A 24,147-nucleotide genomic window follows, 5' to 3' on the forward strand; every position below is an offset into this window, starting at 1 on the left:
GGCCGAACGGCGGTGCGGAACGTTGCATAGGTTTAATTTATTGGGAAAAAGGGGGAAGAAAAAAAACCTCAGACTCGGGCGCACGGACCGCACGCGTAGCTGTCGTGCGCCCGGCGCGACGGCGCTCTGCCCTGGGAAAGCGACCGCTGGCGCGGCTGTCGCCGGGGGCGTAGCGGCGTCACTTCCCGTCGGGCTCGCGGATGAGGGCGAGCAGGCGCTCGAGCTTGGCCGTCTCGGCCTCGGGGCCCCGTGCCGTCTCCTGGCCCTTCTTCTCCTGCGGGCGGCACACGCGGGCAAACCGTCACCTCCAGCCTCGACCAGTGGGTTTCCATTGAATGCCATTTCGTGGTTCCCCACTCAGCACGTCTCGAATTTGACCGATTTACCTTCCGTTCGAGGACGAATTGGGTGTCGTTACACACGACTTGTGCCTGATGATTTCTAAACTCTTCCCACGTGACGCAGAGTTGGCCGACCGTGGCCTCGGGGCGGCGATTTGAATGGGCGCGCTCCCGCGTGCGGACGTAGTGGGATGTGTTTGCAAATCGTCTGGCGCGAGCGGTGTGTGACTTTTTGGATTTCAACGGAGAGTAAAACTGGCCAAAACGGGCAGCCACGCCGTGGCAGGTCGCGAGGTTTTGGAAACCGTGGGCGCATGGCCACAGGAATTAATGGTGACCAGGAACTGAAAAAAAACCTGGGCATCGAAGCACAAAGCGGCGCCAACCCAAACCATCGCTGGCGCCTGCAGGACAACGTGGCGATTGTCAAGACGGAGCGACCGGTGCGTGCGAGACACGAGCGAGACACGAAGCCGATCTGTGTGTGGAGGCCAGGCTACGTGACCAATGTTGGCAGAGGCTGACGTGGGTCTACGCATCGACCCCACTCCACACACACTCTTGTCTGCGGTGTGTTGGATCAGAGCAGATGAGCCTGCTCCTTTGATCTACGCACTTTGCAAACATTTCAACAATTTCGTCAACACTGGCCTTGAAATTAAAATATAAAAGTCTACGTTTTTGGCAAAGGCCTTTCTTCATAGCACAAACCATTGCCTGAAATGCCACCGATTATATATATATTTTCCTTTCAAGGCCACACTTATTATTGACAAATGTGTTGATTTTCTTTGTTAATTGTGCTTTTGCACCACACTTCCAACGTGGCATCATCACCAAATAATGTCGTTATACATGTATGTGTATATACAGGGCTTAATTTCTCAATTCAAATATTTTCCGGGTCTGGCCAGAGGAGGTGGCACGTGACTCGCCACAGTCGTAGCCACAGCCATAGCGAGAGGAAACTGGATGTGGTGCGCCAGATAGGAACATCATTTTTAGGGTTCGCTGACTCCGAAGACGAGACTTGGTTGAAATTAAGCTCCGGTCTAGAGTATACACAGACACATGTAGACAGAATACAGCATATACTGTTAACAGTATATAATGTATTGCACTGTTAGCAGCAGCAGCAGCAGCGCACTGCCGGCGCCGCACGTACTCCCGCGTCTTCCTCCGTCGGCCAGCATGACGGGTCGCCCTCCTCCTCCTCCACCAGCTGGACCCGGCGAGCACGGTGGTGGAGCGGCACAAACAGACACGGTGAGCGTGGAGAGGTGACCGGCGGGGGTGGGGGGTGGGAGCCTGGCGAAGGGCAGGCGGTGAGAGGCAGCAGTAGGGTCGGGGTCAGTGAAAGGGCTCGTACTGGCGGCTGTTAGCGAGGCAGGGTTAGTGTCGGTGAGAGCGGCGCTAGTGCGCGCTAGTGCGCGCACTAGCGCGCACTAGCGCGCACTAGCGCACACCTTGGGCATGCGCCGCAGATTGGGCGACAGCTTGAGGCTGGAGACGACGCCGCGGTCATCTCCGATGATGAGCACGGGCTGCGAGGGGTTGAAGGCGACGTGCGTGAGCTTCGTGTGCTTCTTGGTGGACACGCTCTGCGTGCACAGCGCCTCGTATTTGTTCACGTTCACGTCGAACACGTGCACCTGCATCCCCCCCGCACGCACGCACGCACGAGACACGCGACAAGCAATATGGGCATCTGCCTTGGGACCGCGGGGAGGCTGGAAATCACCGTGGCACGGCGGAACACCGAGAGCGCGCGAGCGAATGGAGGGATCGCCAGGGGAACCCTCCATTCTATCGAGCAGCCCGAATACTAGCCGAGCGCTCGCCTAAATGCTAGCCCCAAGGCGAGCTCAAACGCTAGCCCATAGGTTAGTCAGAACGTTAGCCCGATGCTTGCTCCTTGGCCGTCATGGACGCTGGCCCTCCGGGCCGTCACAAACCTTCCCATCGGCGGTGACGGCGGCGAACACGGTAGAGGAGTAGGGGGCCCAGGCGACGTCGCCCACGGCAGCTCCCAGGTCGAAGGTGAAGACGGGCGCCCTGGGGTCACCGGAGAACACGGCAGGCACGCGTATCGCATGACGCAGCCCAGACAATGGCAAAACAACAACAAGACTCGGAATCGACTACCCCGGAAAATTTAGGGAAAACGAACAGTTCTTAACTGAATTTGATTCAAGTGCATCTGTGCGTCCGATTGTCAGTCGATCGTTCGTAACGCGGCACAAGTTTAACTTAAAAGGGCATTCAGTGGCGTTGGAGAATAAATTAGAGAGAGAAGTCGTGAGATTCCGCCAGAAGTGACGACACCGAAGCCGATGTGTGGCGCGGTGGGAGAGGAGGTGGAAGTGAATTCCAGCCGACCGGAGCTGCGACGGAGAAGGGATGTTTGCCCCGTCTGGTGCGAGAGTGGATGGGGCTGGACGAGGAGGCCACTGGAGGCCGATCGGAGGTGGCGAGACGGAATGTACGATGAGACAGCAACTATGCCGGTTGACACGGTGTGTGTTTTGTAAAGGGTTCTCGAGTCATTTTCGACTGACCGGCAAGAACTAGGGACCTATGGTGTTTCACAACATTCGTGCGATCCAGCAACTCTGGACTCCACAGTGCTGGATTACAGGCGTGTGGTGATCTTGTGTACATAGGCGTGTGTGTGTGAATGTGCGCGCATACATGTGTGTGTGTGTCTGCGTGTGTGTGTGCGCGTGTGTGTGCGTGTGTGTGCATGTGCGCGCGTACGTGTGTGTGTGTCTGCGTGTGTGTGTGCGTGTGTGTGCGTGTGTGTGCATGTGCGCGCGTACATGTGTGTGTCTGCGTGTGTGTGTGCGCGTGTGTGTGCGTGTGTGTGCATGTGCGCGCGTACGTGTGTGTGTGTCTGCGTGTGTGTGTGCGTGTGTGTGCGTGTGTGTGTCTGCGTGTGTGTGCGTACGTGTGTGTGTGCATGTGTGCGTGGGCTCACTTGGACGTGTGTGTGTGTCTGCGTGTGTGTGTGCGTGTGTCTGCGTGTGTGTGTGTGCGTGTGTGTGCGTGGGCTCACTTGGACGTGTGCGTGTGTGTGCGTGTGTGTGCGTACGTGTGTGTCTGCGTGTGTGTGCGTGTGTGTGCGTGTGTGTGCGTGGGCTCACTTGGACGTGTGCTCCCAGATCTTGAGGCTCCAGTCGGCGCTGCAGGAGGCGAAGACGCGCGTGTGGAAGGGGTTCCAGCGCACAGCCTCCACCGCCATGTGGTGCGCCTCGTACGTGTCCAGGAACTGGCTCGAGTACGCCTTGGAGCACTGCGCGCACGTATATATGTATATATACTCTTTGGTTCTTTCGGTAAAGTCACGTAGGCAGAAAAATAATAGATCACGACGTTTCGATCGCAACGCAAGCAATCGTCATCAGGCGTAGCCAACCGTGCTAATCGGAGGTGCGAGGGGAGGACAACACACTAAACACAAAAAGCAGTTCTAGAGAAATGAGTTTTCAATCTCGATGACGATTTAAAAGTGCAGAGCTCCAGTGGCTTCCTAATATTGGAAGGAAGAGCGTTCCAGATGGCCGCAGTAGCGCATCTGAAAGCGGCGCGCAATGCGGTGACCGTCTTTGTTCAGTCACTGAACGGCAGTCACGTGTGACCCCCAGGCAGAAGAATTGCGTGATGTGGGCGACACGCGTCATGTGGGCGACACGCGTGATGCGGGCGACATGCGTGATGCGGGAGACACGCGTGTACGGGCGACACGCGTGTGCGGGCGACACGCGTGTGTGGGCGACACGCGTGTGCGGGCGACACGCGTCATGTGGGCGACACGCGTCATGTGGGCGACACGCGTGTGCGGGCGACACGCGTGATGTGGGCGACACGCGTGATGTGGGCGACACGCGTGTGCGGGCGACACGCGTCATGTGGGCGACACGCGTCATGTGGGCGACACGCGTGTGCGGGCGACACGCGTGTGCGGGCGACACGCGTGATGTGGGCGACACGCGTTATGTGGGCGACACGCGTGTGCGGGCGACACGCGTGATGTGGGCGACGGTAGGCAACCGAGGCAACCGAGCTCGGTTGAGCGAGCAGCGCATCACCTTGAGAATCGTCCCCTCCTCCGTCCCAACGAGGAACATGTGGTCGATCTGCCGGTGGAAGTCGAAGGACGTCCCGCTACCTGGCGTCGCAGCGGGAGGAGGGAGAAGTCGACCGAGAGAGGGTGGAGGGCACGGCAGAGTTATGGGAGGCACGACATGCGTGACGTGAGCGTTTGGTGCACACGTGTGCACGTGGCGACCCCGTGTGAGCGTGTGCATGCTAGTGCACACGAGCAGGTGCGTGTGTGTGTTAGCGCGTGGCGTGCTACGAATCCCGCGAACCAAGTTTGATTCCCGCTCACAGCCAACACCGGTGAGGATTATCTGAACCAATCCTCGACTCATCCTCAATTGAGTACCTGGTGAGATGAATAAACATCGCCACTAGGGAGACAAAGGCGACCGGGTGTGGTGCTGACCCCTCGTGTGCAGTGCCGGCCTTCATAGGTGCTCGCTAACAGCACTTGCCCCAACAGTCTGTGCAGGCTATATGTGGGATCTTTGTCTTTGTACGCGAGGGTGGTGCTTATGCGTGTGTGTGCGAGCACGTGTGTGTGTGTGTGTGTGCACGTGCGTGTGTGTGTATGCGTGTGTGTGTGCACGTGCGTGTGTGTGTGTGTGCGCTTGCGTGTGTGTGTGCACGTGCGTGCGTGTGTGCACGTGCGTGTGTGTGTATGCGTGTGTGTGTGCACGTGTGCGCGTGTGTGCGTGTGGCTACTCAGAGTCTCTAAGACCGGGTCCTCGCCGAGCGGCGCCGCTTGCCCCTCCTCCGCGCTCAGCTTCACCACGTCCATGCAAAGCAGCTCGTTCTGCGGACGAGACGCGTGCAGCCAGACGTGCATGACTCCTTCATGGGTGTGTTTGTGCACGTGCGCGTGTGTGTATGCACGCACGAATGTGTGAACGTGCGTGACGTGTTTGTATGTGTATTTGTGTGTACGTGTGCGTGCGTGTGGACGTGTGTATGTGTCCCAGCGCACATGTGTACGTGGGTAGTGGTGGCACCACCCGAATTGGATTCCCGCTCACGGCCAATACCGGTGACGAACATATGAACCAGTCCTAGGCCTCCTCTAGGTGGATTCAGCCTCCCGGGGGATCTGTGTCTCTGTGCATGTGTGTGTGCGCCTCACCTTGATGAGTGTCCAGGAGGCCACGCGCCCGTCCGAGGACACCGAGAAGAAGTTTAAGTTATTGTCCAGGTCGTCCCTCTGCCACTTGACCTGCGGCACGAGGCGTGAAAGTATTCACTCGTTCAACGTCCGCATTCGCCGCATTCACCCCATTCGTCCGCCCACTCTCACCTGGCGCTGCTGCTGTGTTGGCATTGGTGCACAAGCACAGCGAACAAACTCGTTCGTCAACATGAACACTGCCACTCTACCTCTCCGGCCCCTCTCGGCGAACTGTGAGAAAGGGCCATTGCCCGACACGTCACCGCACAGCGTTATTGGCAGACGTGTTGAGGTTTAATGTTACTCTCAAGAAAGGCCAACTTCTTGGACAATAAACACCGTTTCTGAGCATACAGGCCCAAAGGCCCAGAACATCAAGCGACCAGCAATGAAATGGCACTCGCAAAGCTGAAACAGATAAGAGCTAACTCGAGAGGTTGGGGAAAAGAGACGATGGGTGGGTATTACAAAGTGGAGCAGTGCCAGGGAAGAATCAGAAAGATAAGTGTTGAGACTAGCAGTGTGGTGAGTGGGTGGTCGAGTGAGTGGATGAGTGAGTGAAGTTCACGGGTAGCGTAACCACAGTAGTAGCAATGGAAGAGCGATCAGGGGGCGACTGACTGTGGGTGATCGAGCGAGTGACGAGTGAATCGGCGAGTGATGGCCTACCAACAGTCTTGTCCTCCTGGGGTGAGATAATGGACTCTAAACCAATCAAATGCTACCAAATATCTTCCGCGACACCCGCAAGCTGTCCTGTCTCTCTCTCCCGTGTTAAATCGGCGTCAGCGCGTGCCGGTGCCCTGGCAGCCCCGGGGTGTCCCGGCCCCGCTTGCCTGCCACACGGGGTCGGTGTGCTTGCCGGAGCGGGCGCTGCTGCGGTGCGAGGGCTGCGCGTCCATCGGCGCCGCCAGGTTGTAGACGGCCACCGTGCCGTCGTACAGGCCGGCCGCCACGAGGTGCGGCCGCGCGCCGTGCATGTCCACGCCCATGACGCCGCTCTCCGTGGTGAACACGAACTCCGGGAAGGACGGGTTCTTGAGGGTGAACACCACGAGCGCGCCGCGGCCCTGCTTCTGGAACTCGTCTGCACCCGCAGGGGAGCGGCCACCACTGGCTTCAAGATCCTGCAGGGACTCAGCTCCCCTGCCTCTCCCCTCTCATATCACTCTACACACCTCCATGCGCTGTCCTTCCTCTCCCCTCTAGCCTCGCTCGACTCCCCTCCACACGCTGTCTCTTACCTCTCCCCTTTCATCTGGCTCGACTCTCCTCCAAATACTTTCCTACCTCTCCACTCTCATCTCACTCGACTCCCTTCCAAACACTCCTACCTCTCCACTCTCATCTCACTCGACTCCCTTCCAAACACTCCTACCTCTCCCCTCGAGCCTCGCTCTACTCCTCTCCACACACTCTCTCTTACCTCTCCCCTTTCGTCTAACTCTACTCCCCTCAACACTGTCCCACATCTTAGTTCTCATCCCCGTGTAAGAGAATGTCCCACGGAAGCAGATATGAAAGAGCTACCTCTGAGGTCCGTTCAAGTGATCTCCAGAACACAGCGTAGGGGGGGGCAGCACTTCCCCAGGGAAATGTTAGCCGTGTGACCGTCACACAAATACGTGTAATTCTCACAGATGGAATTTAGCCAACTTAAGTGCAGAACCGAATAGTATACAATGTAATGTTTTGTTTGGACTGCGATTCGCTACAGCTGAGAGCCCAGTGGTGTCATCACTGTGGTTGGGCGACTGAAACCCAGACCAGAGCACCGGAGATCTGCAGTGGCGGCTCAGCGTGCCAACCCGCAGGTTGCCCGGCCACCTCAGTGCATCGTGCAGCTCAGCTGTGGGTAGCCACAAAGTTGCAATACAACTCTCAAGTGTTTGGAATTGTGGGCTGAGCAAGGGAGCAGTCCCCGAGGCTGGTGAGCGGTGTGTGTGTGTGTGTCACAGGGGTGCCATGTGTATGTGTGTGAGATGCCGGCCTGGCTTGTGCGTGTGTATCCAGTGTGTGCTGTGTGTGGGTGTGAATCGCTGGGTTTGTGCTGTGTGCGTGGGTGCGTCTGTGTCACCAAGGTGCCATGTATGTTTGTGCTGTGTATCATCGGGGTGTACGATGTGTGTGTGTCACCGTGTGTGTCTGTGTGTGCCTTGTGCTGTGTGTGTGTGCGCACGCGCGTGTGTCCGAATGCACCGTTACTCACAGGAGCCGAAGCCGACTACAAAGAGGTCGTGATAACAGGGGTTCCTGCAGACCGACCACGACACACACGGATCACACACACACGGCGCACGACGCACCACCGTGAGCGGCGGTGAGCAGCGAGCGAGTCGCGACGGCGCTACGTCGGCACGGCCGGCGATGGGGCACGGCAACGGTGGGGACAATGACGGCGATGACAGCGCCGAGATTCCGATGATGGCGATGCTGCCAGCGGCGGTGACTGTGGTTGCGATTAGGCGAGTAGCGATTCACCCCTGCACCCTAACCCACGACGATCCCATTAATCTTCACAAATCCAGGACAGCATTTTGATGTAAGAGGCGAAAATATTTTTTTGTCTCATTTGCATGGTCTCTCATTTGAACAACTTTAGTTCGATCCGTTAGCCTCGATGAAAGATCAGAGGATAAATCTTGACTTAAAGTTTTCGTGACTACAGGAATTCATACCCTTTGGGTCTTTCGGTAAAGTCACATAGATAGAAAAATAATAATACAAATTTTTGTGATTTTTTTTTTCTACGTGACTTTACCGATGGACCCAAAGAGCATCAGAGGATAACTTGCGTATCATTTGTCTAAGTGGAAAATAATCCATTCACACACGCACACGATTTGATGATGTGTGGAATGTAAGCAGAAGAATCCATATGATTGAAGAAAATCAATAGATAGCGTTGTGGCTATAGTTGTGATTCTGGAAGGAAGTGGCGATGTTATTGTCACCAGCGCCACTTTAAGAGTTTCACTATTTAAATGCATTTAACCAGCATGCAATGTAATTTACAACCCTTTGTCAATCCACTGCTGGATGACAGCCTGCCCGCACTCGTCATGGATCATGATTATTTCACCATGCTTCACCATGCTGGTCAGTGCGGGTGAGTGAAGGTGGGATGGATGGCCCAGGTGGATTTACAGACATTGTGCGCCACCGCCGTTATTAGCCGTGGTACGGATTCAAACTTGTAGCGTAGTGCGCTAACCACAGCGCCACCGCTCCACCCGGTGTAACGATATTGCTGTGCAGGTAGCTGCTGGTGTTGCTGCTGGTGCCACTCACCAGCACAAAGCGGTGACGGTGAGGCGCCGCGCCTGCTCGCACTGGAAGCGCCACAATGGCAGCAGCGTCCCGTCCTGCTCGCGGTACTCGTCTGAGGCATCCTCAAAGTAGCGGAAATCTACATAGACACACAAAGAAAAAGATCCCCTGCATCAGCTTTAACAGACTGTCGGGACAGGTACTGTTAGTGAGCACCTATGAATGGGTGGGTGGGCCAACGCCACGCCCGGCCGCCTCGTCTCTCCAGTGCTGTTTCCAAAATACAACACAAGGTACTCATTTTAGGCTGGGTTGACCTAGGGGAGCCCCAAGACCTGTTAAAATATTCGCCGTGACTGGGAATTGAACTCGGGTTGCTGGATTTGTAGCGCGACATAGGCAACTGCGGAAGTGCCGATGAAAGCTGGCACAGTACGCGAGGGGGAGGCGTGGCCAGAACAACAAGCCTAGGCGCCTTTGCAGGAGGCACCCATTTAAGGCTGAGTTAACCTACCGGAAGCCGCCGCCACCACAAGCTCTCGCTGCAGGGCCGCGGTTAGAGGGAGATGAGCAGCAGTGGCAGCAGCTCACGGCGCTCACCTTGAGCGATGTCGTCAAAGGTGTTCTGGTTGACCATGCGCTCGATGATCTTCGCTGCCATGGCCACCTTGGTGATGTCATCGCCCTGCGGGGGGAACCACGGGGGGGTGTGACGGGCCACGGGCCGACGGGCCGACGGGGCAGTCAGTTAATGAAACACAGGTCGAAAGGCGCAGTGGCCGGCGTGGCCGGGCCCGTGTTTTAGCAACCAGATCGTGTGGGCGCAAAGACAAACGTACATCAGAATTTATTTACAGTCTTTTTCATCCTCTTTTCATTTAGTCCGAAAAGAACTCCAGTTGGTGTCAAGTAATGGTACTAAGAAATCTCCAATCGGAACTCTCGCATTGAACAGTGCACCACCTTGTATCAGGGAATGGCCTGGAAAGATGATGTAATAGAACTACTTTTGAAATCCCTTCAACAGGGCTCTTTATGCACACGAGGTGCACACCCTTTATATGCCCGGCAGAGAGTGTTTGTCGTGTGTCAAATATACTGACAGTGTAATTCTCAGAGCTGGAGGGCACCACATTTTAGTGTGAAGCCAAAATTTACTATCATGCTTTTTTCATGTCGTCATGGGTCACTGGGCTGTGAGCATCAATTTGCCACGTGCCACACAGAGCCAGTTTAAACAGCGGCGACTGAAACCTGGATTACTCATACCCAGGTTCAAAGTGCTTCCAGCTCAATGCTCTGACACGGCATCAGTCCTATGGCCCACCCAGCCACTTGGCTCACCTCGAGGCAAACAACAAAAACAATGTTTTATTTGTATAAAGCGGCATCGTTCATGCAAATTTCATCACAAAATTCTCTAACTAATTTATTGAAAGTGCTCGGGAAGGCGGCAGACAGAACCGGCGCCGACAGCTGCCCAAGCTCTGCAGTCCTACACTGGGATGTTTGGCCAACTCCATCGATGAGCGTGGATACACTCCAACTCGGCCGTCAGCTCACAGCGGACTCCTCGGCCGTCGCTGTGCGTTCGTCAAGGCCCTTTGACGGCCACCGCTCACCTGCGTCTCTACGAGTGTGAACTTCTTTGTGGCACGGGGCCCCCCTTCGTCGCGCCGGCCGCCCCCGCCGCCCTTCTGCTGCTGCTTCTCCTTGATCTTCTCCTGCCGCTTGAGCTCCTCCACGTAGGCGTCGTACACCTCCCACTGGGCGCGTGCACACGTCACGCGTGACCAGGGTTGCAGAGGTCAGGGTGAGGTCGAGGTCAAAGGCCAATCAGTAGCTTCACTGACGACTCGCCCTAACCCCACAATTGAGCTGTGCCCTACCACCCACCCACCGATGGAATGCTTTACTGCCAATCACACAGTCCCACGTCCCACACAGCTACTGGTGCACACTGGTTTCGCGAATTACGACACCCAGTGGCACCATATTTACAGTGCTGCTGGTTAGGAAAGACCCATCTTTCTTCATGAGTAGTGCATCGCCAGGTTCGTGTCAGCTCTTCCACTCATTCCATTCAGACTCCCAACCTCTCACCTGATTGACCGTGGCTGAGAAGATGGCCCTGGGTGGTGGCTCAGTCTGGCTGCTCTTCTCCTGCAGATAACAGGCATTCACACAAACACACACACATCTGTGACACCGGCCACTCTGTCTGGAGTGAAACATGCGAATGGCGCCAGCAGCAATGAGCACTAGCAGCTGTCCTGGCTGGCACGGTGAAGATTTCCCCACCGCCGCTGCTGCTACGTACCCGTAAGGGGTTGTTGAAGGTCTGGGAGGCGCGCTCGCTGAAGTTGAACTGGTTGGTGAGCTTCTGCTCGCTTTTGGACGCCACCTTGGTCTCCTTGGCCTCCTCCTCCTCCTCGTCGTCCTGGATTTTGATCTGCCTCACCCAGCATGGACGCACGCAGGATCACACGCATGCATTACACAGTAAATCTGCAGCACGCTGTGAGCGTAGAGTTCGCTTTGCCAGTAGTCCAGAGCTCGAGTGTGGAGGTCTCTGTGAGTGTGGAGGTCTCCGTGAGTGTGGAGGTCACCGTGAGTGTGGAGGTCACCGTGAGTGTGGAGGTCACCGTGAGTGTGGAGGTCGCCGTAAGTGTGAAGGTCTCCGTGAGTGTGGAGGTCGCCGTGAGTGTGGAGGTCTCCGTGAGTGTGGTGGTCACCATGAGTGTGGAGGTCTCCGTGAGTGTGGAAGTCACCGTGAGTGTGGAGGTCTCCGTGAGTGTGGAGGTCTCCGTGAGTGTGGAGGTCTCCGTGAGTGTGGAGGTCTCCGTGAGTGTGGAGGTCTCCGTGAGTGTGGAGGTCACCGTGAGTGTGGAGGTCTCCGTGAGTGTGGAGGTCTCCGTGAGTGTGGAGGTCGCCGTGAGTGTGGAGGTCTCCGTGAGTGTGGTGGTCACCATGAGTGTGGAGGTCTCCGTGAGTGTGGAAGTCACCGTGAGTGTGGAGGTCTCCGTGAGTGTGGAGGTCACCGTGAGTGTGGAGGTCTCCGTGAGTGTGGAGGTCTCTGTGAGTGTGGAGGTCACCGTGAGTGTGGAGGTCACCGTGAGTGTGGAGGTCTCTGTGAGTGTGGAGGTCACCGTGAGTGTGGAGGTCTCCGTGAGTGTGGAGGTCTCTGTGAGTGTGGAGGTCTCCATGAGTGTGGAGGTCACCGTGAGTGTGGAGGTCTCCGTGAGTGTGGAGGTCTCCGTGAGTGTGGAGGTCACCGTGAGTGTGGAGGTCTCCGTGAGTGTGGAGGTCACCGTGAGTGTGGAGGTCACCGTGAGTGTGGAGGTCACCGTGAGTGTGGAGGTCACCGTGAGTGTGGAGGTCACCGTGAGTGTGGAGGTCACCGTGAGTGTGGAGGTCACCGTGAGTGTGGAGGTCTCCGTGAGTGTGGAGGTCACCGTGAGTGTGGAAGTCACCGTGAGTGTGGAGGTCTCCGTGAGTGTGGAGGTCACCGTGAGTGTGGAGGTCACCGTGAGTGTGGAGGTCTCCGTGAGTGTGGAGGTCACCGTGAGTGTGGAGGTCACCGTGAGTGTGGAGGTCTCCGTGAGTGTGGAGGTCACCGTGAGTGTGGAGGTCACCGTGAGTGTGGAGGTCTCCGTGAGTGTGGAGGTCACCGTGAGTGTGGAGGTCACCGTGAGTGTGGAGGTCTCCGTGAGTGTGAAGGTCGCCATGAATGTGGAGCGACTGTCTTCAAGTCTTGAAGACAGTCGCTTCAATTCTTGAAGATGGTCGCTTGTGTTGCGATCGAAGCGTCGTGGGTTTTTTGTTTATTTTTATTCATTTTGAACCCATCCACGTGACTTCACCGAAAGACCCAAAAAATATGAATTCCTGCAGTCACGAAAGCTTTAAGTCAAGATGTATATAGGGGAGTCTTGTGCGTTCTCACCTCTCCTCCCTCGCCCCTGTTGGGAGACAGCGTCTCCCCTCCATCCGTTAGCCTCTCCCCAACCTCCACCTCGCTCACCGGCGGTGCACCTGGTGGGGCATGGTGTGCATGCCGGTGAAGTAAGGCAAACGACACGGGGGTCACAGCACCAGACCATTGTTTGGCGCTTACATTACACGAGTCGGGGTGGGGGGGGGGGCGCTAACCGACTCAGAATGGGTGGGGGGGGGGCATTGCCGGGTGGAGGGGGCATAGGAATGGGACTAACAACGAAGTAGATTAACCGAGTTCCACTTTATGTATAAAGCCAACAGCTACATTTGAGGAATGGGAAGTAGCCCCCCTGTCGCCCCCCCCCCACCTACCCCTCGGGCCCCCATGCTGCATCACCATTGAGGCAGCCGCTACCTCTGAGCTGCTGCCGGCGCGCCTCGTCTGATTCGCGGTGCAGCAGGTTCCCGTCTACTGCAAAGTGCACGGCCAGCTGATCCAAGGTTCCCACGGGTTTGTAGACTCGATCCTGTGTGGGTGGGTGATTGGGTGGGTGGTGGCCACGGGGAACAACGGCACCTCCAATTAGCACGGTTGGCTACGTACGGTGCAAAAGAAGATCAACATACATACATGGCGCGGGCATGCGGCTGTTTACACATGCCCAAGCGGGGTTCTAAAATCTCATTACCGTATCGGCCGTCGCCTGGCCAGCTCGCAACCCTCAACCTATGTCCTTTGTAGTCCTTGCCTCACTGTGCTGTGTACGTGCTGCACATGACCGTTGATGCGTGGTCTGCCTCCAAACAAATCACCTGGAATGGTAGAGCCTGGATAGAGCTTGGATGGACGACCACCAGGTTGTCATAGGCGTCTGTGAGGCTGTGCTATACTCCATAATAAAGGTTTTTGGGTTATCCTGATGGGGTTCAACAATGATGACGTCGTCCTGCACTATTTAAGACCGGAAGCAGGTGGATGGCTTCACTATTCTGGCAAATCGCCTGAAGATGCTGGATGTGATTTTCAGCGAAACGTCGTACTACTCACATTGTAAATGTTATGAATCCACTCTTCAACACACCGGTGGGCTAAAGTAGTGAAATATTTGTCTTTTGTCAACGTCACACATTTTTTACTGATTGGCCGTGTCGGGTGGTGGAGGGTTGCGACACATTTATAAATAACGCGATCTCACCCAAACACCTTTATTATTAATAATACTGGTCGCGAAAGCCTACGTGTTAAACTGTGCTATACTGTGAGCAGCAGGCGACAGTGGCAGCTACATGTATTGTTGGACTGCACCGCTATTCTCCCCGCATTCACCAACCCACACTCGCCGGCAATAAGGACGGTCAAATAAAACACCCGCATAGCGGGGAGAGACCTTCATCCAGCAGTGGCTTGGCAAAAGGGCCGTACATGAACCTACATGTATAACTATGGTGATGTATACATTTTGACTGTGATTTGTGGAATTGCCCCACTGAGGGATACAGGTGCAGGAAGCCCCTGTGTCGAGTGACCCTGTGCTTACCATGTAGGAGGGAACGCGGCAGTCCCTGTGTGCACACCACCGTGCACCCAGCCTGCACGTGCCGCGCTCACCTTAAAGCTGTAGCGCACGATGTTCTGCGGGGCGTGGGGGTTATTCGCCGTCAGGATTCGCGTGAACTCCTCCTTGAGCTCCTGCGGACACCAGTAGCAGCACAAGCACGGCGGAGTGGTGTTAGATTGCGTGTAAGTGTGTATGGGGGAGCGGTCGTGTAATGACTTCGGACTCGAACTGTAGAAGGTTCTTTTATTTAACTTCTAACGTGGCTTAGGACCCCGGCGTCACGAATATAGCGGCGACGGCGACGAGACAGCAGCGACGACGAGACCTCATTCCTCGCCCCCCTTTTGTCCTCGGCGTGAACCTCACCCCGCCCTTGGTCCCGCCTTTCCTTCTCGAACTCTCTGGCAAGTTCCCGAACCTTTCTGGAACTTGCAACCCTTAGTTGACGCACTGTCTTTAGAGTAGTGTAGCGGTTAGCGCGTTGCGCTACGAACCCGGTGACCCGGGTTCAATTCTCGCTCACGTTCAACATCAGTGACGATTATCTGAACCGGTCCTGGGCCTCGACTAGGTCGACTCAGCCTCAAATGAGTACTTGGTGTGGTGTCAACATTGCCACTGGGGAGACAAAGGCGGTCGGGCATGGTGTTGGCCACCCACCCCCTCGTGTGCCGTGCCGGCCTTCATGGGTTCGCTAACAGCACTTGCCCCTACAGTCTGGTAAGGCTATATGGAGGATCTTTGTCTTTGTGTGTGTGAGCCATCCTCACGGACTCTCCGGGAAGGGTGTTTCACGTCCGCGTTTCAATAGCCACACATCTGTGAGCGTGCACAGGGATATGGACGCATAATCGTATGTTCTTCTTGCCGAGCCAGGTGACAGCCGCTTCATCAGCAGTGTGTAGAGAGCGCCCCGAGACCACCTGAAATCCACCTGAGTCCACATGAAACCACTTGAGTGCCCCATTGAGTCGAGTTGCAACGTGTGATAACACGGCCTGCCGCTGACTACATGCGCAGAGTGGGTTGCGATCACGCTGGCCCCAGGTGTCGAGGTTGGTTGGCTCCACGTGGACCTTGCCCTAAACAGAACCTGTTCAGTAGGGTTCACCAAAGATGATTCCCCAGAGACGCTGAATGGTGATGTCACACGACATGCAAGGCATGATGATGGGAGGACTGATCTTATGTTCACAATCACACTTGATGTTTTACGGTAATCACCTGCGGAGAGTATCACCTGTATTTGTTTCCACCCGGAGAGTACTTTCTGTCTGGTGAGTTTCTCATCGTTTGCCGAGAGGGCTAACATTGGTTTAACGTCATTGTTTATTTTCTGCACAATTTGGAAGATTGCTCCTTCTGCTGTGCTGCTCCAAAGCACCTGGTATAGTTGTTCTATTGCTGTTCAGTAATGATTATAAACATAGTTAATTACATTACGAATATTGTTTTTTCGCTCGGGAAGGCTCACTGAGTCGTCTCAACAATCTCCTTCCATGGATTATCTGTTTGTTATCCGCTCGCTGGATTCCTTAAACATCCCAATCAGTTGCCAATGGGAAAAAATAATAATCCTGAGACTCAATGGGGCTTTGCTGAACGATGAAAGAATATCACATGCTGTATAATATTATATTGGTAACTGTTAATATAACGTTGCTAAAATTGGTCCTTCTTCCTTCAGGAAAGCACCAGTGAGTAAAAAAATTGTTAATTGAAACAAAAACGTGAGCTCGGTAAAACACCAGTGAGTTTTCAAAAGAAAAACATGACATTAATTTCTCATTGGGATATTTAAACAGTTCCATCTTGGATGTTTTTTGTACGATGGGGTAAAACTCTACAAGTACGAGGAAATATAGCTCACAAATCTGCATGGTCAAATGAGAAATCTATTTCCTTATCCCTGCTCACACACGGCCATGGGGTTTAGCCCAGGCACGTGTTTGTGTGTGGGTGTAAGAGCGGCAGGGTTCTCTGGCGTGAGCTTGCCGGCTGGCTCAGGGCTAGAGACACGGGGCTGGCTCTGCTCACATGCTGCGTTTCGAGCCTTGTTTCAGCCACCCGTGACTAAACTGGGTTCTCAAGTGTAGCGAGTTGATGGTTTCAGCCTGGTCATCAATGACTGTACATAGAGACCCATAGACTCACGTAGAGACCCATACACTCACGTAGAGACCCATACACTCACGTAGAGACCCATACACTCACGTAGAGACCCATACACTCACATAGAGACCCATACACTCACATAGAGACCCATAGACTCACATAGAAACCCAGTCTCACAAGTATAGTGAGTTGATGGTTGCAACCCGGACACAAATGCCTGCACAGAAAGAAAAACTAAATATTCCACAATGCTGAATTTGGTTTGTGACTCAATCTGTCATGTTCCAGCTCCGAGTATTACAATTTTCAGTTTGATTGGAATGCGACAGTCACTCTTGGCAGGGTATGTTAATGGATGCCATAGTGGTGGTGCGTGCGGTTCGCAATCGGAATGTTGTAAGTTCAAATCATGGTTGGGGGCTGACTCAGCCCAGCATACCTCTGTTGTCGATAAACTGTATGTATGTTGAACTTATTTTGCAATTTGCACCATACATAGCCAACTGCGCTAATCAGAGGTGCGATTAAATGGTTGTCCTATGGAGAGACTTGTTCCGAATAGGAATGTGGAGTTTCCACCACTGGCTCATGGCTGTAAATGGGAAATGAGCACGAATTCGTCATTTGAGCCGGAACTCACTCTGACTTTCCAGTCTTCTTCCTCTTGCATTCACTACTTCCCAGAGTGTGGCGGCTTAAGAGGCCTCTTGAAAAGTGACTTCAGATGTAGTTCTGCGACAGCATCTTCTGTGGTCTTTCTCTGACACAATGTGGAGCCGCGACCGATAGCCGTGATCAGCTCCAAATGGAGACCTCTTGGTCTCGTGACACGACACCGATAGAATAAATTCAACGCAAGGGTGAGAGGGTAATCACAAGCGTGTCTGCTGCTCTGACTCACGCCGTGTGAACGCAGCCAGTGAGCAAGTGCGGTGGGTGGCTCTGGCACACACCTGTATACCCCCCCACCCACCTTCCCCATACAGGTTCACCTGCACGTGATGCCGCCATCTCACCTGGACTTAGCAGCCCAACATCAAGCGGGCTACAAAGTGCAAGTGCGTGGGAGTGTTTTTAATTCACGCACAGCCAGTGCTAATTTTTTTTAGCACAGTATACAGCTGGATATAAGAACACCCCTTATGGAGTAAGGCTATGAGTTCTTATATCCAAAGTGGTGTGCTTGTATCAGAATTTGCCTCTTGTCTTCCCCCCAACAATGTCATGTGAGGGTGTGTCGCTTATTTCCACTGAGCAGTGCTGTTTTCCTTTAAACGTTATATTTTTCTTTAATTGCATGATGCTTGTCCTTGTGGCATCATGTCATTATATGAATTGGCCATTCAGTGCACAACCCCCCATATAACTGAATGACCTCTGGAAGAAGATATCACAGAACCACCTCTGAGATGCTTTTTCAATTCCTCCCTGGTAGTCAAGCAAGGGGCGGCACTGTCCCACCCACCCTGCCATCATGCATCATATTTATACCATGACAGACAAATAATTATATATATTTATACAGCCAAATTAAAAGCAGAACCAAATTTAAGGTGATGCTATATTTTTCAGTGTACCCAGTTGATTAAACCATCAACTCGCAGTAGAAACCGTTTTGAGTTCGAGATACTGTACATTTAATATTTCAATCACATCACCTACACTTCTCAAACCAACAGCTATGTGAAGATGGCCACAATTAGGGATTCTTGCACAACCATCTATAAATTATATTCAAAGTTTGTTTTCCCTTCCCCTGCACCTCCGATTAGCATGGTTGGCGACGTTTGGTGCAAAAGAAGTTCAACATTCGTACGTGATGTGTAGATGATCCAGTTACGAATATAAAATGAATCTCAAATTTCCAATCAATTCTACCACCGTCAACTCGCTACACTTGAGAACCCGGTATCACCAGCAACAGCTGCCTGGATTCAAACCCAACTTAATCTCAGCAGCAGTGCCGTCCCTAGGGTACGATGAATTGGGGTGACTGCCCCGGGCGCCGAGCTTTGGTGGGGTGTCGGATGTAATACTCCCAGTTTAGTTTGAAGGCTTCGGGGGGCACACACAATGGCGTTTGCCCCGGACCCCGCACCCCGCTATGGACGTCCCAGCTCAGTAGTGCCAGCTCAATGCCCTGACATCTGTACCACCGGTCCACCTCCTAGTGCTGTTTTTAACTCAAGTAATCATTGGTGCTTTACATATTGTATGTGATATACAGATGTCAAATCGTCTGGAATGCATGTCAGATTGATGCAATAGCAGTACAGGATTCCTGTGTGCTGCTGTTAGTGGTGGTGGTTCAGCAGCGGAGCGAGCAGCTCCAAATATAATGGTTGTGAATTTTATTAAAAACCTGGCTGGTGGTTGATTGACTTGGCCCATCATCCCTCTGGGGTCGATACAATGGGTACCACTTTGTGGGGATGTGAACAGCGCTTGTCCTATGGATATACTCGCCCCCACCATAGCAATGCAGAATGTCCACCACTGGCTCATCATGTCTGTGAGCAGGAGATGAGCACATACTAAATTGCCCCTCTTTGTGCCTGAAATAACATTGAGTGCAAGGAGATGTTAGATTGAGTGCATGGCCCTCACAGCATCCGTGAGCTCCAGCTGGTCTTCAGGCTTCACGAGGGTCCGTGGCTGCACCCAGTCATCTCCATCTCCCATCTCTGTGCCTTCTTCCTCTTCCTGGAGGGTCAGCGTTCAAGGATTAGGGATTCAATTCTTACAATAAATGTTGTTCTGAACGCTGGAAGCAGTAACTATTAACATGTCCCAGTTTTCCCAAGGCACCAAAGTGTCATGTTTTATCTCCAGTAAAATTTGAGCCAAGGCCATTGCCTGAAACGTCGGCCTACTAGATATCTGTATTCTAGAGTGTAAGGCTGTGTAAATGAATGATCATTGTTGTTGAGTGTTGTTGTTGTTGTTTTTATAGGTGTCTGTACTGTACCTTGGATTTCTTGGATTTTCCCTGCTTGCTCGGGGCCTTGACTACAGGGCCCCCCTATCGTCAAGAAAAGACACAGGGACAGCACGAGACGCGGTGGTAGACAGGGGGATGAAGGAGACATGGGGGCAGCACGACACGGGCAGGACATGGGGTGGGCACGGTGGGATACAGGGTCACGGGAAAGAGAGGGGACAGAGTTGGATATGGGATATGGTGGGACACGGGTGGACATGGGGAGACACGGGGTGGACATGTGGAGACACGAGGTGGACATGTGGAGACATGGGGTTGACACGGGGTTGACACGGGGTGGACACGGGTGGACACGGGGTGGACACGGGGAGACACGGGGTGGACATGTGGAGACACGGGGTGGACACGGGGTGGACATGTGGAGACACGGGGTGGACATGGGGAGACATGGGGTGGACATGTGGAGACATGGGTGGACATGGGGAGACACGGGGTGGACATGGGGAGACACGGGGTGGACATGGAGAGACACGGGGTGGACATGTGGAGACACGAGGTGGACATGTGGAGACATGGGGTGGACACGGGGTGGACATGTGGAGACACGGGGTGGACACGGGTGGACACGGGGTGGACATGGGGAGACACGGGGTGGACATGTGGAGACATGGGGTTGACACGGGGTTGACACGGTGGGACACGGGGTGGACACGGGTGGACACGGGGTGGACATGTGGAGACACGAGGTGGACATGTGGAGACATAGGGTTGACACGGGGTTGACACGGTGGGACACGGGGTGGACACGGGTGGACACGGGGTGGACACGGGGAGACACGGGGTGGACATGTGGAGACACGGGGTGGACATGTGGAGACACGGGGTGGACACGGGGTGGACATGTGGAGACACGGGGTGGACATGTGGAGACACGGGGTGGACACGGGTGGACACGGGGTGGACATGGGGAGACACGGGGTGGACATGTGGAGACACGGGGTGGACATGTGGAGACATGGGGTTGACACGGGGTTGACACGGTGGGACACGGGGTGGACACGGGGTGGACATGTGGAGACATGGGGTTGACACGGGGTTGACACGGGGGGACACGGGGGGACACGGGGTGGACACGGGTGGACACGGGGTGGACATGGGGAGACACGGGGTGGACATGTGGAGACACGGGGTGGACACGGGGTGGACATGTGGAGACACGGGGTGGACACGGGTGGACACGGGTGGACACGGGGTGGACATGGGGAGACACGGGGTGGACATGGGGAGACACGGGGTGGACACGGGTGGACACGGGGTGGACATGTGGAGACACGGGGTGGACATGGGGAGACACGGGGTGGACATGTGGAGACACGGGGTGGACACGGGGTGGACATGGGGAGACACGGGGTGGACATGGGGAGACACGGGGTGGACATGTGGAGACACGGGGTGGACATGGGGAGACATGGGTGGACATGTGGAGACACGGGGTGGACATGGAGAGACATGGGTGGACATGTGGAGACACGGGGTGGACACGGGGTGGACATGTGGAGACACGGGGTGGACATGGGGAGACATGGGTGGACATGTGGAGACACGGGGTGGACACGGGGTGGACATGTGGAGACACGGGGTGGACATGGGGAGACATGGGGTGGACATGTGGAGACATGGGTGGACATGGGGAGACACGGGGTGGACATGGGGAGACACGGGGTGGACATGGAGAGACATGGGTGGACATGTGGAGACACGAGGTGGACATGTGGAGACATGGGGTTGACACGGGGTTGACACGGTGGGACACGGGGTGGACACGGGTGGACACGGGGTGGACATGTGGAGACACGGGGTGAACATGTGGAGACACGGGGTGGACACGGGGTGGACATGTGGAGACACGGGGTGGACATGTGGAGACACGGGGTGGACACGGGGTGGACATGTGGAGACACGGGGTGGACACGGGTGGACACGGGGTGGACATGGGGAGACACGGGGTGGACATGTGGAGACACGGGGTGGACACGGGGTTGACACGGTGGGACACGGGGTGGACACGGGGTGGACATGTGGAGACACGGGGTGGACATGGGGAGACACGGAGTGGACACGGGGAGACACGGGGTGGACATGTGGAGACACGGGGTGGACACGGGGTGGACATGTGGAGACACGGGGTGGACATGTGGAGACATGGGGTTGACACGGGGTTGACACGGTGGGACACGGGGTGGACACGGGGTGGACATGGGGAGACACGGGGTGGACATGTGGAGACACGGGGTGGACACGGGGTGGACATGTGGAGACACGGGGTGGACATGGGGAGACATGGGGTGGACATGGAGAGACATGGGGTGGACATGGGGAGACACGGGGTGGACATGGGGAGACACGGGGTGGACATGGAGAGACATGGGGTGGACATGTGGAGACACGGGGTGGACATGGGGAGACATGGGGTGGACATGGAGAGACATGGGGTGGACATGGGGAGACACGGGGTGGACATGGGGAGACACGGGGTGGACATGGAGAGACATGGGGTGGACATGGGGAGACATGGGGTGGACATGGGGAGACACGGGGTGGACACGGGGAGACACGGCAGAATGGTCAAATCCTCATTCCATCACGAGGTCACACCATACCACTCTGTCGTCACCAATAGCGAGTTTAAAGTGGCTCGCGCAATTTGTGGTTAATCACGGTGACCGCGGGGGTATTCTTTTAACTTTATCCCGATATTTAGCCCCATAGCTCAATCGATCCGGACCAAACTGCCGCGGGGCAACACCCCCCCCCACCCCCCCCCCCCCCCCCCGTGTATAGACAATAACGATCTGGCGACGCGATGCAGATGTAGGCAATACACAATACAAATCAATGACTAATTAATCGGCGAATTTAGCAGCCATTACGAATCATCACCAATGACTTGTCCCGCAGTGATCCCTGGGGGCCGCCTCTCGGGCCCGCACCGAGCCAGGCTGGCCAGCTACTGCCCCCCCCCTCCTCCCCCATTACCTGCTTGACTTTCTGTTGCGCCTTGGTGGGCATATCGTGGCGAGCGGCGTGTGTGTAAGATTGATTGTTAAGAGATGAATACGAAAAGTTAAACAAGTAAACAGCAACAACAACAACAGCGGCGTGCTGCTGCTGCTGCTGCTGGTTGTCAGGGAAGCCTGGGCAGGGCCTCGGGGCGTCCCCACGCGGCCGTCTCCTAGCAACCCGGGGGGGGGGGGTGAGGGGTGGGGGCCACTTGGTACCACGTGGGCCGGGAACGAAAATTGATCATCACTTTACAACTTTTACCCTTTAATGTTGTTGCTTTTGTGATGCTATTGAAGATCCGGTGTAGATCGAAGCAGTTTTCAGAGCGGCTAAAGTGCGATGTCTGAACGCTTGTTAAGCTCTTCTACAATCCGCACCGCACTTGCGCGGTGAAGTATGGTCAAACAAACCCCTGTGGGGGCCCTTATAAATAGCCCCCCTAATGTCCTATTATAATGTCCTATTATAATGTCCTATTATAATGTCCTATTATAATGTATAGCTGTAAACATCTTCATTCGCATGTCTGATGGTAGACGCAGAGCAACAACTAGAATTTCGCGTTCAGGTCGGTCCAGCCAGACGACCAGCGTCTCGAGCAGCGCACTGGATCGCTGTGATGTCTCCTCACTTCACGTATAAATGACTACACGCTAAGCAATTATAATAATATACAGTAATACATTAGGGGGGGGGGGGGGTGCCGACCGCGGTGTTTGAATCCGCGACCTTAATGAGGCAATAAAACCGGCAGAGCAGCAGCAGCAGTGGGTCTCTACCAACCCTCTCATCCCCTTCCGAGACGTTGTCAAGTTGGTGGGTGGGCGGGTGCCCCGTTCACCTCTGAATGTCGGAACTCGTAAACTACTCGGCGTCAATTGCGTGCATAGTGGCGTAGAGCCGTTGTGTATAAAGACGTTGTACTCACCGCGGAGAACTGTAGCGACACGACCGCACTCTATGACATCTGGCACCAGACTGGCACACGCCCTCCACGCGTCGCCTTGTGGGGGGAGCCTCGGTACCGGTACTTTCTTTTTATTTTATTCCTGTTTCGTTTTGACCATGGGTGGAAAAAACCCGATTTTTCCAGCGGAAGGCATCGGGTTTTTTCTTTAATACAATAAACCCCGATTTCGGGGAATTAAAACCTGGTTTCAAGTTCAAGTTCATTTATTAGGTACAGTATAGCCCTGTGAGCCATTCGGCTCTTGAATCGGGTGCAACCGCAACAAAAAAAAACATGAACAAGAAAACATCTTAAAGTGAATATGTGACTAAGTGCAAAGAGAAAATCCAAGAAAAGACAACAAAATATTGCAGAAAAAGCACCGTACACCAACGCTGTGTGCAACAATCCCAGTGGGGTGCAAGTCAAACAACAACAACAACCACAAGACAACTTAGATGAAGGCCATCAGTCTTACTCCGTACTACAACAAACATGGCCAAACCAGTAAACTTATCGAAATCACCAAAATAAAGCCATGAAAGCAATGAAACAGCGATCATAGGAACTGTGACGGAATTCATCTTCTTGGTTCTTTCGGTAAAGTCACGTAGAAGGGAAGTAATAAAATAATAAAAATAAAACATAATAAAATGAAATAATTCTCACGACGTTTCGGCTACAACGCAAGCAGCCGTCTTCAGGTG

At 54.5% G+C, this 24,147-nt stretch overlaps 1 protein-coding gene across 2 annotated transcripts; it reads right to left on the bottom strand.

The window, feature by feature from the left end:
* Window positions 1–17: 17 nt before the first annotated feature.
* DNAI1 (dynein axonemal intermediate chain 1) lies at window positions 18–23,484 on the bottom strand. Of its 2 annotated transcripts, none has more exons than XM_078599769.1 (20): window positions 23,420–23,484; window positions 19,456–19,509; window positions 19,095–19,190; window positions 14,423–14,503; window positions 13,229–13,340; window positions 12,821–12,909; window positions 11,195–11,326; window positions 10,978–11,037; window positions 10,497–10,640; window positions 9,475–9,559; window positions 8,896–9,013; window positions 7,814–7,857; window positions 6,441–6,691; window positions 5,563–5,652; window positions 5,148–5,238; window positions 4,430–4,509; window positions 3,485–3,633; window positions 2,297–2,396; window positions 1,808–1,993; window positions 18–274 (listed from the first exon to the last, which is right to left on the bottom strand). In XM_078599769.1, the coding sequence occupies exons 3-20, from the start codon at window positions 19,167–19,169 to the stop codon at window positions 179–181; spliced, it is 1,983 nt and encodes a 660-aa protein (XP_078455895.1). In that variant the 5' UTR covers window positions 19,170–19,190; window positions 19,456–19,509; window positions 23,420–23,484; the 3' UTR covers window positions 18–178. The 2 variants fall into 2 exon arrangements, with proteins under 2 accessions (XP_078455895.1, XP_078455896.1); XM_078599770.1 differs by lacking the exon at window positions 23,420–23,484 and adding an exon at window positions 22,465–22,642.
* Between the last annotated feature and the right edge of the window lie 663 nt (window positions 23,485–24,147).

The sequence above is a fragment of the Lampetra planeri genome, chromosome 13 (assembly GCF_965212315.1).
Source record: "Lampetra planeri chromosome 13, kcLamPlan1.2.h2, whole genome shotgun sequence".
In the NCBI taxonomy this organism is placed as follows: domain Eukaryota; kingdom Metazoa; phylum Chordata; class Hyperoartia; order Petromyzontiformes; family Petromyzontidae; genus Lampetra; species Lampetra planeri.

Coding starts and splice junctions, on each gene's coding strand:
- DNAI1 (XM_078599770.1), bottom strand. CDS start 22,497: ATGCCCACCAAGGCGCAACAGAAAGTCAAGCAG. Junction 12,910..13,228: donor GCGCCGGCAGCAGCTCAGAG/GTAGCGGCTGCC, acceptor ATGCCCCACCAG/GTGCACCGCCGGTGAGCGAG. Junction 6,692..7,813: donor TGTAGTCGGCTTCGGCTCCT/GTGAGTAACGGT, acceptor CTGCGGGTGCAG/ACGAGTTCCAGAAGCAGGGC.